The 16715-nt window shown below is 43.3% G+C and overlaps 1 protein-coding gene across 1 annotated transcript; it reads left to right on the top strand.

Annotated features, from left to right (window-relative positions):
* Positions 1 to 5358: 5358 nt before the first annotated feature.
* On the top strand, positions 5359 to 15395 carry LOC130283220 (multiple epidermal growth factor-like domains protein 6). The gene is made up of 3 exons (XM_056532425.1): positions 5359 to 5439; positions 11461 to 14056; positions 14161 to 15395. Exons 1-3 carry the CDS (start codon positions 5359 to 5361, stop codon positions 15393 to 15395), a joined length of 3912 nt encoding a protein of 1303 aa, XP_056388400.1.
* The last annotated feature ends 1320 nt before the right edge of the window (positions 15396 to 16715 follow it).

Genomic DNA, 16715 nt, shown 5'->3' with positions numbered 1-16715 from the left:
CAACGGTTAGCCACTGGGATCAACCCGATATGACGCAGGGTCACCGCGTGACCCCGTGTTATATTGCAGGAGCGGTCGCAGGACGTACAGGTATGCCCTGCGTCCCCAAGAGGTTTAGGGGTAAATGGAAAATATTGCTTGGCCATATTTCAGATCAACTATGGGCACAAGCCCTACAAAGTGTTAAATCTATTCCTGATAATACAAATTTTTTGTTTGATTCAAACAAAGATTTTACCCAATTCAGAGATTTTGGACGAAAATTTGTTTATTTCTAGACCAAAGAATGAAAATTAACATTGAGTTTGCAGCTATTCATGTTGTATTAGGGGTGGGTGGTGATTGGGGAGCGATAGCGGCATTGACAAGATTTTATTCTACACCAAATTTTTGGTGCTTAGGATCAGAAAGCATATCTACAACTTCAGAATGGATAAATCTTGTATTAAAGATTGGGTCCTATGAGTCAATGGCTGGTAAGGGGAGTCTGCGTAAGGAGAAAAAGTTTAAGAGAATTTGGTCTGCTTGGAAATTTGTTAATTTTTTTTTTCTTTTTCCTTCTCTCTTCCGGTCAGGGGAAGGGTTGGGGGTTCCTAGGGTTGGGGAGGGTAAAGAGACATACAGTGTTTTGTTTAGTTTTTTGTGATGTATTATTATAATCTTACATATTGATAGAAATTTGGATAAAATGAAAAATGTAAATAAAGCTTTAATAGTAAATATTTGGTCCACCACTTGTATACCCAAAGTATACTGTCAGATCTCAAGATATTTCATCAACCACTTGTGTAAGTCATCGATGAGCCGTCTGATCAAGTCTTGGGTTCAGACCGAGCTCTTGACGTGGAACATGAAAAAAAACAGCTCCACTTCTAAAGAGCGTTCACATTTTCTAGCCATCCACAGAACTTTTTTTTATCTATGTAAATAACAAAATTAAAAATGTATTATTTTTCCTTCACAGAAGACGACCATTGCTCACACAGGAAATAATTAGCCAATCACCAATTACACGGTATAAGTTGAGTGATGTCATCTTTGGAGGATTTTTTACACTTATTGGATGTCTGTGCTTTACACGAACGTTCAGTATGGCGTGTGTCTACATTAAAAAAAATGTGTATGTGGTTAGGACTGTCTGCAGCCTTCTGGCATTGAGGACACGATCAAGGCATCTGTATGGAATGTTATGAACTTTATAGTTTCTCGGTGCTTAGTCACACGAATCAAGTCTTGGGGTCAGATTGAGTTCTGGACATGAGACAAAAATGGGCTAAGGGGAACATCTCCTCTTCTAAAAAATAAAAAAAATTAAAAAAAATTATGTTTTCTAGCCATCCACTGAAGTTTTATCTTTTTTAGAACTAATTAAAAAAATTATAATTTGGTCAATTATTCAAATTATTTTGTCCCAACATAGACCATTGCTTATGTCTTTAGAGGATTCTGCACAAACTTTCAGTATAGCTTGTGTCTACATTACAGAAGAATGTATGTGGCCAGCACTGTCTGCAGCCTACTGGCATTGAGAACATGAGGTTCGGAACGGATCGAGGCAACGGCATGGAAATTCATGGTATTTATGTGTCCTCTGCCTTTATGATCCTCCTTTAACTGGTGCATATGTGGTAACTAGAGATGAGCGAACTTACAGTAAATTCGATTCGTCACGAACTTCTCGGCTCGGCGGTTGCTGACTTTTCCTGCATAAATTAGTTCAGCTTTCCGGTGCTCCGGTGGGCTGGAAAAGGTGGATACAGTCCTAGGAAAGAGTCTCCTAGGACTGTATCCACCTTTTCCAGCTCATGGGAGCACCTGAAAGCTGAACTAATTTATGCAGGAAAAGTCATCAACTGCCGAGCCGAGAAGTTCGTGACGAATCGAATTTACAGTAAGTTCGCTCATCTCTAGTGGTAATCTCAGGAAGGCGGATGAGGGTTATGCTAAGTGTACTTGTACTTAAAGTGTTGTTATGTGGCCGGGTGGTATAGCTAAGCCGATGTTACTTGTGTATTAAAGGGGTACTCCGCCCCTAGACATCTTATCCCCTAGTATAGGGGATAAGATGTTTGATCGCGGGGGTCCAGCCGATGGGGACCCCAACAATCTCCCTGCTTCTGCCGGCGTACGTTTATAGTTGGGTATTGGGTGCCACGCCGGAGGCTCGTGACATCACAACCACGCCCCTCTCGTGACGTCAAGGCCATGCACCCTCAATGCAAGTCTATGGGAGGGGGCGCCCCCTCCCATAGACTTGCATTGAGGGGGTGTGGTCGTGACGTCAGGAGCGGGGCGTGATGTCACAAGCCTCCACCCCACATCACCAGTCATCTGGCACGGAGCAAAGTTCGCTCCATGCACCAGAAGTCTGGGGTGCCGCAGCCAAGATCGCGGGGGTCCCAAGTGGTGGGACCCCCAGGATCAGACATCTTATGCCCTATCCTTTAGATACGGGATAAGCTGTCTAGGGGTGGAGTACCCCTTTAAACTATCTTTTGCCAGTGAAACTGTTTCTATAGTGCAAAGTGTAGGAATGAGAAATCTGGACACTAGGAATCTGTGTCACTGCAAATCTAATATAACACATGTAACGCTCGGGGTTGGCAGCCACCAGTTTGCAGTGCGTCTTGCTGCTTACCTCGGCCGGGACACACACTCAGCTCCACCTTCCTGTTGCAGACACCAGACATCATCCTCAGTACTACCACAGGCCGCATCAGTTTTTGGTGTTCCCCATAGGGGCCGCATATGTGCAGAGGCTGTTTATTTAAGAGTCCATGCACATCCCTAAATTCTGTCCTCCTCCAATCCCTGCCAGGGGACACCGATATGAGAGTACTTCTTTCTTCCTGTGGTGCCTGAGCAATAGTGTAGTTTTAATAGAGTATGTGCTGCTGTTCTGATCTACTGTGTTCTTGTGTTCCTGACCCAAGCCTGTTACCTGACTCTGCCTCTGTCTGATCCTGCTTGTACCTTCCTGATTCTCCAGTGCATGACCTGGATTGACGACTAGGCATCTGTCTGCTGATGGAGGGGTACTCCAAAGGAAAACATTATTATTATTATTATTATTATTATTATTTTAAATCAACTGGTGCCAGAAAGTTAAACAGATTTGTAAATTACTTCTATTAAAAAATCTTAATCCTTCCAGTACTTATGAGCTGCTGTTATGATCCACAGGAAGTTCTTTTCTTTTTGAATTTCCTTTCTGTCTGTCCACAGTGCTCTCTGCTGTGGACCTGTCCAGAGCAGGATAAGTTTTCTAGGGGGAATAGCTCCTACTCTGGACAATTCCTAAAATGGACAGAGGTGTCAGCAAAGAGCACTGTGGTCAGGAAGAAAGGAAATTCAAAAAGAAAATAAAGTCCTGATGATCATACAGCAGCTGATAATTACTGGGATGATTAAGATTTTTTAATAGAAGTCATTTACAAATCTGTTAAACTTACTGGAACCAGTAGATTTAAAAAAAAAAATGTTTTCCAGTGGAGTACCCCTTTAATCCTGCCCAAACTGGCTTTATCTGAGCTCCTCAGCTTTGCTGTTTTAAGAACTCCAACTGAACTATAACACAATGGTGTATACTCATTACAAATAACGCCACAAATAAAACAATAATTCTGCATGTAGCGCACTCAGATCCTACTGCGCTGTTCACTCAAATAGGTCCCTGTTCCCATTGGGGCTCATAATGTTTTTAGAGTGCCCATACAAAAACAACAAAAAATAATTTTATCCAGCAATTTAATAAACATGGTGTCCACGTAGGCTCCATCTTCTATTTGTACCCTGCAAAAATTTTAGTTATCGTCCCTTATTTGTCACAACTGGAGAAGAACTCAGTTTAATCACCCATAATGCAACGCGTTTCACAGTAAGACTGCTTCATCAGGCATAAATGCCTGATGAAGCAGTCTTACTGTGAAACGCGTTGCATCATGGGTGATTAAACTGAGTTCTCCTCCAGTGGTTGTGTCCAGCGCCTCTCACTCCCGTCGCAATTTTGGAGGAAGCAATAGATTGTGGTTTATTACAGATGTGGCACCTATACCATGCATCTTGTTCCATAGTTACACTTGGAGGTGTGTAACTTTTTGTGGTTAGCGCCACTTTTCACGCACTTGCTTGTGCTTTTTCGTCATTACACTACGGGGCGCTGTCTGGGTCTCGTTTTAGTCCCTTTTTGTGCCATCTTTACTTTTGCACTATCGGGTCTGAGTTCTTACAAATGTTTATATTTTCGAAACAAACAGGGAGCGCGGTAGGCCCAGTATTCAGAATACCTTTGTTTATCTGCGAAAACATTCGTGTGAAACTCAAAATTTTTGAACAGCCCCAAATATTAAGGGATAGGGGAATGGGGGGGGGGGGGTTAATGACAATGTGCTTTTTTACTTATTCTACAAAGGACTTGAGATCTTGACCGTCCAGCGCAGCTGCCTGCGGCGTCCGACAAAAGCTGCCATTGTGCGTCCCTTCATACTAAATGGGAGTGAATTACATTAACCCCACTAACAGAATTAGCCCATTCTTTACGTTTTCACAGCACAATATAACATGGATCATATCCGGATGGGACAGACATAAAATAATACAGATCTTTCATAGCCTCATTAACTGTGCACTTGTAATAGCAGAAAGCAACAGAGGGAGAAAAACACCAAAAATGTTGTCTTTTGCTCCACGACAAAGAGCTTTTCAAAAAGTCCTTCAGCATTTCCAAGGTCTGACTAATGTCTGGAGCAATCCCCAACCCGCAAACAATCCCAGAGCCCATCACGCTCCATGTTTAATGTCTTTGGCGCACAATGGCGCGCTGTCCACTCGGGGGTCCGATACTTACCCCCAAACATATTGCTGCCTTTGTTTGCTGTGGCATAAAAACATCTTTATGGTTTTTTTATTTAGAAATTATCATTTTTGATGCAGGGTTGAGGCACGCGGGCAGTTATTTTGGGTAAAGGGCACATGTGCATCTGAATGGAAAGGCTGTAGTGCAAGTGGTCTCCAAACTGTGGACCTCCAGCTGTTCCTACAACTCCCAGCATGTAGTGCATAGAGGCAGATAGAGAACGCCAAACAGATTGCCAATTTATTTATGAGGCAGTTTTTCTATTAGGCGAGTAAGGCAGCCGTCTAAGGCCTCGCTCTCAAGGGGGCCTCGCAGCCTCTTTACTCACTCCAAGTGAGTAGTGATGCATACAATGTATGTGCCCATCGTCACTCTGCAGTGCTGGTCCGTGACTTTTTAACTATTGGCTCCATACCCTGTCAATCACTCTTGTGGCCGTCCGCATTATACAGGCAGCCACAAGAGGCAGAGCACCTGTGCCCCAGCACTATGTGCCCCAGTGCATGAGCGACATCCTCATCCGCCAAAGTACAGACTGTAAGAGAAGACAGAAGAGAGGACACTTTGGACTGAATGGGAGTCAGGTGAGTATCTTTGTTTTGTTATGTTTTTTTATACTTGTCAAGAGGGACTGCAACTGCTACCTTAAGGGGCGGCTACAACTATTACTACCTAAAGGGGGCTTCTATTACTATTACTACCACCTAAAGGGTGGTTGCTGCATTTAATACCAAAAGGGGGCTGCTATAGCTATCTAAAGGGGGCTGCTACTCTACTGTCTACTGAAATGGGCTGCTGCTAATTCCACTACTTAAAGGCGTTACCCAGGTAAAAAAAACTTTTTATATATATATATATATATATATATATATATATATATATATATATATATCAACTGGCTCCAGAAAGGTAAACAAATTTGTAAATTACTGCTATTAAAAAATCTTAATCCTTTCGGTACTTATGAGCTGCTGAAGTTGAGTTATTCTTTTCTAAGTGCTCTCTGATGACACGTGTCTCGGGAACTGTTCAGAGAAGAAGCAAATCCCCATAGCAAACCTCTTCTACTCTGTGCAGTTCCCGAGACAAGCAGAGATGTCAGCAGAGAGCACTGTTGCCAGACAGAAAAGAACAACTCAACTTCAGCAGCTGATAATTATTGGAAGGATTAAGATTTTTTTAAATGAATGGTTGTAATGTTCATTACAAACACTAGCAAGCCTGTCATCTACATATCAAAAAGTAAAAGAAACAGAATTGAAAATAGAAGAATACAAAAAGTTATGTATGTACACAGTGACCCCTCCAGCAGAATAGTGAGTGCAGCTCTGGAGTATAATACAAGATATAATTCAGGATCAGTACAGGATACGTAATGTAATGTATGTACACAGTGATCTCACCAGCAGAATAGTGAGTACAGCTCTGGAGTATAATACAGGATATAAGTCAGGATCAGTACAGGATAAGTAATGTAATGTATGTACACAGTGACCCCACCAGCAGAATAGTGAGTACAGCTCTGGAGTATAATACAGGATATAACTCAGGATCAGTACAGGATAAGTAATGTAATGTATATACACAGTGATCTCACCAGCAGAATAGTGAGTACAGATCTGGAGTATAATACAAGATATAACTCAGGATCAGTGCAGGATAAGTAATGTAATGTATGTACATAGTGACTCCACCAGCAGAATAGTGAGTACAGCTCTGGAGTATAATACAGGATATAACTCAGGATCAGTACAGGATAAGTAATGTAATGTATGTACACAGTGATCCCACTAGCAGAATAGTGAGTACAGCTCTGGAGTATAATACAGGATATAACTCAGGATCAGTACAGGATAAGTAATGTAATGTATATACACAGTGACCTCACCAGCAGAATAGTGAGTACAGCTCTGCAGTATAATACAGGATATAACTCAGGATCAGTACAGGATAAGTAATGTAATGTATGTACACAGTGATCCCACCAGCAGAATAGTGAGTACAGCTCCTGAGTATAATACAGGATATAACTCAGGATCAGTACAGAATAAGTAATGTAATGTATGTACACAGTGACCTCACCAGCAGAATAGTGAGTACAGCTCTGGGGTATAATACAGTATATAACTCAGGATCAGTAATGTAATGTATGTACACAGTGATCTCCCCAGCAGAATAGTGAGTACAGCTCTGGGGTATAATACAGGATATAACTCAGGATCAGTACAGGATCAGTAATGTTATGTATGTACACAGTGACCTCACCAGCAGAATAGTGAGTACAGCTCTGGAGTATAATACAGGATATAACTCAGGATCAGTACAGGATCAGTAATGTTATGTATGTACACAGTGATCTCACCAGCAGAATAGTGAGTACAGCTCTGGAGTATAATACAGGATATAAGTCAGGATCAGTACAGGATAAGTAATGTAATGTATGTACACAGTGACCCCACCAGCAGAATAGTGAGTACAGCTCTGGAGTATAATACAGGATATAACTCAGGATCAGTACAGGATAAGTAATGTAATGTATATACACAGTGATCTCACCAGCAGAATAGTGAGTACAGATCTGGAGTATAATACAAGATATAACTCAGGATCAGTGCAGGATAAGTAATGTAATGTATGTACATAGTGACTCCACCAGCAGAATAGTGAGTACAGCTCTGGAGTATAATACAGGATATAACTCAGGATCAGTACAGGATAAGTAATGTAATGTATGTACACAGTGATCCCACTAGCAGAATAGTGAGTACAGCTCTGGAGTATAATACAGGATATAACTCAGGATCAGTACAGGATAAGTAATGTAATGTATATACACAGTGACCTCACCAGCAGAATAGTGAGTACAGCTCTGCAGTATAATACAGGATATAACTCAGGATCAGTACAGGATAAGTAATGTAATGTATGTACACAGTGATCCCACCAGCAGAATAGTGAGTACAGCTCCTGAGTATAATACAGGATATAACTCAGGATCAGTACAGAATAAGTAATGTAATGTATGTACACAGTGACCTCACCAGCAGAATAGTGAGTACAGCTCTGGGGTATAATACAGTATATAACTCAGGATCAGTAATGTAATGTATGTACACAGTGATCTCCCCAGCAGAATAGTGAGTACAGCTCTGGGGTATAATACAGGATATAACTCAGGATCAGTACAGGATCAGTAATGTTATGTATGTACACAGTGACCTCACCAGCAGAATAGTGAGTACAGCTCTGGAGTATAATACAGGATATAACTCAGGATCAGTACAGGATAAGTAATGTAATGTATGTACACAGTGACCTCACCAGCAGAATAGTGAGTACAGCTCTGGAGTATAATACAGGATATAACACAGGATCAGTACAGGATAAGTAATGTAATGTATGTATACAGTGACCTCACTAGCAGAATAGTGAGTACAGCTCTGGAGTATAATACAGGATATAACTCAGGATCAGTACAGGATAAGTAATGTAATGTATGTACACAGTGACCCCACCAGCAGAATAGTGAGTGCAGGTCTGGAGTATAATACAGGATATAACTCAGGATCAGTACAGGATAAGTAATGTAATGTATGTACACAGTGACCTCACCAGCAGAATAGTGAGTACAGCTCTGGAGTATAATACAGGATATAACTCAGGATCAGTACAGGATCAGTAATGTTATGTATGTACACAGTGACTCAGCTTGTTATAAAGTCATTCTATATTTATACTATTATTCAGAGGTGAAGAATAAAGTAATGTAGAAAATATTTGTTACATTATATGATATAAAATAGAGAATTTGTTGTAGTTTTCAGTGTTATTTTCTGTTTTACTTATTTCTCCTCTCGGCTACAGACACATTTCCCCGTCTGGTTACAGTATTTACTCACTAGTCACAAGTCCTTAGCACCATCATTCCCTCTGTCAATACCGACTGTAATTAACTGTTCGATAGCCGATCCATACAGCAATGAATAAAGAACAGCTCTGCCGGTGATTGGCATTTCCAATTATCCCTTAATGGTGCGATTCTGGGCTACAAAAAGGCAATTGCTCCAGATCCAGTGACCTGATCAAATAATTGTTTAAGACGATATGCATGACAATGGCGGAGGAGAGAAGGAGCAGAGAGCTATCTCAGCAGGAGATACAAATAACATCATTATATAATAATACGAACCTACACATAAAGGACACAGCAAAGGAAGAGTGGGATCCGCTCACCCGACATAGACCCGCTGGAGCACGGACAGGTACGGATTCGCCTCGTAGCAATCAAGAACAAGAAGGTCCAGCGCAGCTTCTCACAGATATGCGGTTTTAATTTTTCATGCAAATAAAACACAGGACATACACGGAGGTGACGCGTTTCGGCCGGTGCCACCGGCCGAAACGCCTCACCTCTGTGTATGTCCTGTAAAGGAGTCATATTAAAGCTATAACAACTACAAAATAAGCTATAAAGGAAGCGGATGCCTCAGAACGGACCGACAAGTCCTCGTCCCTGACACCATTCACCCCTGAGAGTCTACACTCCCCTATTAACAGATAATAAATGAAAATGATCCGACCCCTAATAAAGTTGTCGTCAGGATCCTCAGTTCTTCCAACCAGTGAAGGGAAAACATTTGGTTTTCTGCACTGAAGTCAATGAGGGAATATTACTCTGATCATCCGTCATCTCATTGATCTGATCATTGTCACCTGTCGCCCCATTAGTCGTCTCATTGACTTCAATGTTAACAAGATCCTTTGGATCAACGACCTCAGTGCTGATGATATCGCTTACAGTAATGAAGGCCAATGACGGGGAACAACTATCCATGGGCACTGGGCATGGGGGCACTCTCTGAATGGGAGTTTGTGTATGGGGGGGCACCAGGACTGGTGCAAAGATTTTTGCCACCCTAGGCGAAAACTAATATTGCCGCCCGTTGACCCCGCCCATTGGCTCCGCCCTTTGACATGTCCCACCTTACTTCTAGGGTGTTGCACTGTAACAAACCTCCTCCTCATGTAATCTTCTTACTACTGGGCTGATATACTGTAACAAACCTCCTCCTCATGTAATCACCTTACTTCTGGGGTGTTGCACTGTAACAAACCCACTTCTCATGTAATCTCCTTACTACGGGGGGGACACAGTGTAACAAACCTCCTCCTCATGTATTCTCCTTACTACTGGGGTGACACACTGTTACAAACCTCATCCTCATGTAATCTCCTTACTACTGGGGTGACACACTGTAACAAACCTCCTCATCATCATGTAATCACCTTATTACTGGGGTGACACTGTAATAAACCCCCTCCTCATGTAATCTCCTTACTACTGGGGTGACACACTGTAACAAACCTCACCCTCATGTAATCTCCTTACTACTGGGGTGACACACTGTAACAAACCTCCTCCTCATGTAATCTTCTTACTACTGGGGTGACACACTGTAACAAACCTCCTCCTCATGTAATCTCCTTACTACTGAGGTGACACACTGTAACAAACCTCCTCCTCATGTAATCTCCTTACTACTGGGGTGACACACTGTAACAAACCTCCTCCTCATGTAATCTCCTTACTATTGGGGGGGGACACTGTAACAAACAACCTCCTCGTGTAATCTCCTTACTACTGGGGTGACACACTGTAACAAACCTTCTCCTCATGTAATCACCTTACTACTGGGGTTACACACTGTAACAAACCTCCTCCTCATGTAATCTCATTACTACTGGGGTGACACATTGTAACAAACATCCTCATAATGTGATCAATCACCTTACTAGGGTGACACAGTGGTGCTGGCTGGGCGATGCTCACATCTTGCAGCATGCAGAGTGGCGCCACCATCGAGAGGGCGCTCTAGGCGACTGCCTATTTTGCCTATAGGTAGAACCAGCCCTGGACGGCACGCTTTGGCAGGGCACAGTATACTGGAGCACTCTTTCTAGGGGGCACTCTCTAGATGGTTCATTCTAAATGGGTGCACTCTCTAGATGGGATTTGTGTATGGGACAGTCTCTGGGTGGGATCTTGTATTTGGGGCACTCTCTGGATGTGACTATGTCTATGAAACACTTTCTGGATGATACTGTGTGTATGGGGTACTCTCTGGGTGGGACTTTGTGTATGGAGAACTCTTTGGATGGGACTTTGTGTATGGGGCACACTCTAGATGGTTCATTCTAAATGGATGCACTCTCTAGATGGGATTTGTGTATGGGGCACTCTCTGGATGTAGCTTTGTTGGAGCACTCTCTTGCTTGGGCTTCCTAGATTGGGGCACTCTGTGTATCGCACAGTCTATACGAGGATATGGGATTGTATTTGCTGATACCCCATAGCTTGTGCACTATTTATGGGCACCATCACTGGGCAATTATGTGGGGCATGTATTGTGTATACAGGGGCACACACTGTATATTCAAGCATGTAGAAAATAACCTGTGTCAATATGCTAATTTACTTAATCAACCAAAGTTCTGCCCACTTTAAGTCTTTTACGTAGACGTAAATAGTAGATTGGCATTGGTCATAGCATTGTTTTCCCAGCATCAGGTTTATTAGGTAACACAGTAATTTAGGTTGTAAAAAGGTCAAAGTTGTCAAATGTCCGGGCGATGACGGAGGAGCCTGCCCAAATAATGGAGCCTGCCCTAATAATGGAGCCTGCCCTAATAATGGAGCCTGCCCTAATAATGGAGCCTGCCCTAATAATGGAGCCTGCCCTAATAATGGAGCCTGTCCTAATAATGGAGCCTGCCCTAATAATGGAGCCTGCCCTAATAATGGAGCCTGTCCTAATAATGGAGCCTGCCCTAATAATGGAGCCTGTCCTAATAATGGAGCCTGTCCTAATAATGGAGCCTGCCCTAATAATGGAGCCTGCCCTAATAATGGAGCCTGTCCTAATAATAAAACCTGTCCTAATAATGGAGCCTGCCCTAATAATGGAGCCTGCCCTAATAATGGAGCCTATCCTAATAATAAAGCCTGTCCTAATAATGGAGCCTGTCCTAATAATGGAGCCTGCCCTAATAATGAAGCCTGCCCTAATAATGGAGCCTGCCCTAATAATGGAGCCTGTCCTAATAATGGAGCCTGTCCTAATAATAAAGCCTGTCCTAATAATGGAGCCTGTCCTAATAATGGAGCCTGCCCTAATAATGGAGCCTGTCCTAATAATGGAGCCTGCCCTAATAATGGAGCCTGCCCTAATAATGGAGCCTGTCCTAATAATGGAGCCTGCCCTAATAATGGAGCCTGTCCTAATAATGGAGCCTGCCCTCATAATAAAGCCTGCCCTAATAATGGAGCCTGTCCTAATAGTGGAACCTGTCCTAATAATGGAGCCTGCCCTAATAATGGAGCCTGTCCTAATAATGGAGCCTGTCCTAATAATGGAGCCTGCCCTAATAATAAAGCCTGCCCTAATAATGGAGCCTGTCCTAATAATGGAGCCTGTCCTAATAATGGAGCCTGCCTTAATAATGGAGCCTGTCCTAATAATAAAACCTGTCCTAATAATGGAGCCTGCCCTAATAATGGAGCCTGCCCTAATAATGGAGCCTATCCTAATAATAAAGCCTATCCTAATAATAAAGCCTGCCCTAATAATGGAGCCTGCCCTAATAATGGAGCCTGTCCTAATAATGGAGCCTGTCCTAATAATGGAGCCTGCCCTAATAATGGAGCCTGCCCTAATAATGGAGCCTGTCCTAATAATAAAACCTGTCCTAATAATGGAGCCTGCCCTAATAATGGAGCCTGCCCTAATAATGAAGCCTGCCCTAATAATGGAGCCTATCCTAATAATAAAGCCTGTCCTAATAATGGAGCCTGTCCTAATAATGGAGCCTGTCCTAATAATAAAGCCTGTCCTAATAATGGAGCCTGTCCTAATAATAAAGCCTGTCCTAATAATGGAGCCTGTCCTAATAATAAAGCCTGTCCTAATAATGGAGCCTGTCCTAATAATGGAGCCTGCCCTAATAATGGAGCCTGTCCTAATAATGGAGCCTGCCCTAATAATGGAGCCTGCCCTAATAATGGAGCCTGCCCTAATAATGGAGCCTGCCCTAATAATGGAGCCTGTCCTAATAATGGAGCCTGCCCTAATAATAAAGCCTGCCCTAATAATGGAGCCTGTCCTAATAGTGGAACCTGTCCTAATAATGGAGCATGCCCTAATAATGGAGCCTGTCCTAATAATGGAGCCTGTCCTAATAATGGAGCCTGCCCTAATAATAAAGCCTGCCCTAATAATGGAGCCTGTCCTAATAATAAAGCCTGTCCTAATAATGGAGCCTGCCCTAATAATGGAGCCTGTCCTAATAATAAAGCCTGCCCTAATAATGGAGCCTGCCCTGATAATGGAGCCTGTCCTAATAATAAAGCCTGCCCTAATAATGGAGCCTGCCCTGATAATGGAGCCTGTCCTAAAAATGGAGCCTGCCCTAAAAATGGAGCCTGCCCTAATAAGGGAGCCTGCCCTAATAATAAAGCCTGCCCTAATAATAAAGCCTGCCCTAATAATGGAGCCTGCCCTAATAATGGAGCCTACCCTAATAATGGAGCCTACCCTAATAATGGAGCCTGCCCTAATTATAAAGCCTGTCCTAATAATGGAGCCTGTCCTAATAATGGAGCTGGTCCTAATAATGGAGCCTGCCCTAATAATGCAGCCTTTCCTAATAATGGAGCCTGTCCTAATAATGGAGCTGGTCCTAATAATGGAGCCTGCCCCAATAATGCAGCCTGCCCTAATAATGGAGCCTACCCTAATAATGGAGCCTACCCTAATAATGGAGCCTGCCCTAATAATAAAGCCTGCCCTAATAATGGAGCCTGTCCCAATAATGGAGCCTGTCCTAATAATGGAGCCTGCCCTAATAATGTAGCCTGTCCTAATAATGGAGCCTGTCCTAATAATGGAGCTGGTCCTAATAATGGAGCCTGCCCTAATAATGGAGCCTGTCCTAATAATGGAGCCTGCCCTAATAATGGAGCCTGTCCCAATAATGCAGCCTGCCCTAATAATGGAGCATGCCCTAATAATGGAGCCTACCCTAATAATGGAGCCTACCCTAATAATGGAGCCTGCCCTAATAATAAAGCCTGCCCTAATAATGGAGCCTGCCCTAATAATGGAGCCTGCCCTAATAATAAAGCCTGTCCTAATGATGGAGCCTGTCCTAATAATGGAGCCTGCCCTAATAATAAAGCCTGCCCTAATAATGGAGCCTGCCCTAATAATGGAGCCTGCCCTAATAATAAATCCTGTCCAAATATCTAGCCTGTCCTAATAATGGAGCCTGCCCTAATAATAAAGCCTGCCCTAATAATGGAGCCTGTCCTAATAATGGAGCCTGCCCTAATAATGGAGCCTGCCCTAATAATGAAGCCTGCCCTAATAATGGAGCCTGCCCTAATAATGGAGCCTGTCCTAATAATGGAGCCTGCCCTAATAATGGAGCCTGCCCTAATAATGGAACCTGCCCTAAAAATAAAGTCTGCCCCAATAATGGAGCCTGTCCTAATAATGGAGCCTGTCCTAATAATGGAGCCTGTCCTAATAATGGAGCCTGCCCTAATAATGGAGCCTGCCGTAATAATGGAACCTGCCCTAAAAATAAAGCCTGTCCTAATAATGAAGCCTGCCCTAATAATGGAGCCTGTGCTAATAATGGAGCCTGCCCTAATAATGGAGCCTGCCCTAATAATGGAGCCTGTCCTAATAATGGAGCCTGCCCTAATAATGGAGCCTGTCCTAATAATGGAGCCTGCCCTAATAATGGAGCCTGCCCTAATAATAAAGCCTGTCCTAATAATGGAGCCTGCCCTAATAATAAAGCCTGCCCTAATAATGGAGCCTGTCCTAATAATGGAGCCTGCCCTAATAATGGAGCCTGCCCTAATAATAAAGCCTGTCCTAATAATGGAGCCTGCCCTAATAATGGAGCCTGTCCTAATAATGGAGCCTGTCCTAATAATGGAGCCTGTCCTAATAATGGAGCCTGCCCTAATAATGGAGCCTGTCCTAATAATGGAGCCGGTCCTAATAATGGAGCCTGCCCTAATAATGGAGCCTGCCCTAACAATGGAGCCTGCCCAAATAATGGAGCCTGCCCTAATAATGGAGCCTGCCCTAATAATGGAACCTGCCCTTATAATGGAACCTGCCCTAATAATGGAGCCTGTCCTAATAATGGAGCCTGCCCTAATAATGGAGTCTGCCCTAATAATGGAGCCTGCCCTAATAATGGAGCCTGTCCTAATAACAGAGCTGGTCCTGATAATGGAGCCTGCCCTAATAATGGAGCCTGCCCTAATAATGGAGCCTGCCCTAATAATGGAGCCTGTCCTAATAATGGAGCCTGTCCTATAATGGAGCCTGCCCTAATAATGGAGCCTGTCCTAATAATGGAGCCTGTCCTAATAATGGAGCCTGCCCTAATAATGGAGCCTGCCCTAATAATGGAGCCTGCCCTAATAATGGAGCCTGCCCTAATAATGGAGCACACTTTGTAGCTAATCTAATTAAAGCCAAAGGGACCCCTGCAAGGAGGTAGCCATCAGGAATCGCAGATGCAAAAGAAGGGCCTGTGTCCAACACCGCAGGTGACGAAGCGACTACAATGGTATGAGACAAGGGACCTAACAGGATGATGAAGGAGAGTTCTATCTCAGCCATCGCAGGAGAACGAGGAGCATTTTAGGAAAGATTACGCTCAAAGATTAGCACTACAATATCAACACATTAATCAAGCTTTCCGAAATCTATATTACTCATTTCAGTCCATTCTTCATACACACACAGAACATTTGTCTCCCCTAAAGTAGACGAATTAATCAGTGATCAGCACAATGATGGTGTCACGGATCCCCGGGCGAAGGAGAAGCGGGCAGCTTAAGGGAAGGTGAGCGCTGCCACTTATACCAAAGGCAAAAGACCTTGAACTGCCACCAATACATGGAATTTACTGAATCTTTCCATTACTTTAAGCACATAAATTCCAATAAGACCCTTTGACTGATAACCATTATAGTGCAGCTACATAATCCCACCTCTATCTTAGCAGCCGCTATCTTAATTTTAGTACAAAAACCCGAAATTGACAGATAGTTAAGTCGTCCCACAGCAAATTTTAAGATGGGTCCCCATTGTGGTGCTGAGTTGTGTTGAACAAGAGGTCCTGCCGGTTGTTACTTTTTCTGCATGCTCTCCAGTACAGAATGGCCTGGAAATGTCAGGCCATTGTTAGGCCCTGAACGCCCTTTCAACATCAACCACAACGGAAGATCCTGGTGGTTGTTATTTCCTCCAAACCCTTTCATGGTCAACCAGTACAGAAGGGCCTGATGGTTGTTATTTGTCCCATACTCTTTCAAGGTCAACTGGTACAGAAGGACCTGGTGGTTGTTATTCGCCCCATACTCTTTCCATGTCAACCAGTACAGAAGGGCCTGGTGGTTGTTATTTGTCCCATACTCTTTCAAGGTCAACTGGTACAGAAGGACCTGGTGGTTGTTATTCGCCCCATACTCTTTCCATGTCAACCAGCACAGAAGGGCCTGGTGGTTGTTATTCGCCCCATACTCTTTCAATGTCAACCAGCACAGAAGGGCCTGGTGGTTGGTATTTGCCCTGTACTCTTTTCATGTCAATGAGTACAAATGGGCCTTGTGGTTGTTATTTGCCCCATACTCTTTCAAGGTCAACCGATACACAAGGGCCTCGTGGTTGTTTTTCTCCCCATAATCTTTCAAGGTCAACCGGTACAGAAGGGCCTGGTGATTGTTTTTAACCCCATACTTTTTCCATGTTAACTAGTATAGAAGGGACTGGTG

Source organism: Hyla sarda, chromosome 7, assembly GCF_029499605.1.
Source record: "Hyla sarda isolate aHylSar1 chromosome 7, aHylSar1.hap1, whole genome shotgun sequence".
Taxonomy (NCBI): Eukaryota; Metazoa; Chordata; class Amphibia; order Anura; family Hylidae; genus Hyla; species Hyla sarda.
The sequence above is the reverse complement of the archived record's forward strand: the minus strand, read 5'-3'. Positions and strand labels throughout refer to the sequence as shown.

Bases quoted from the DNA above. Each gene is read 5' to 3' on its own strand.
- LOC130283220 (XM_056532425.1), top strand. From the start codon at position 5,359: ATGAGCGACATCCTCATCCGCCAAAGTACAGACTGTAAGAGAAGACAG. The intron at 5,440-11,460 runs GTGAGTATCTTT...GGTTGTAAAAAG, and splicing joins TTGGACTGAATGGGAGTCAG to GTCAAAGTTGTCAAATGTCC. The intron at 14,057-14,160 runs GTCCTAATAATG...CCAAATATCTAG, and splicing joins CTGTCCTAATGATGGAGCCT to CCTGTCCTAATAATGGAGCC.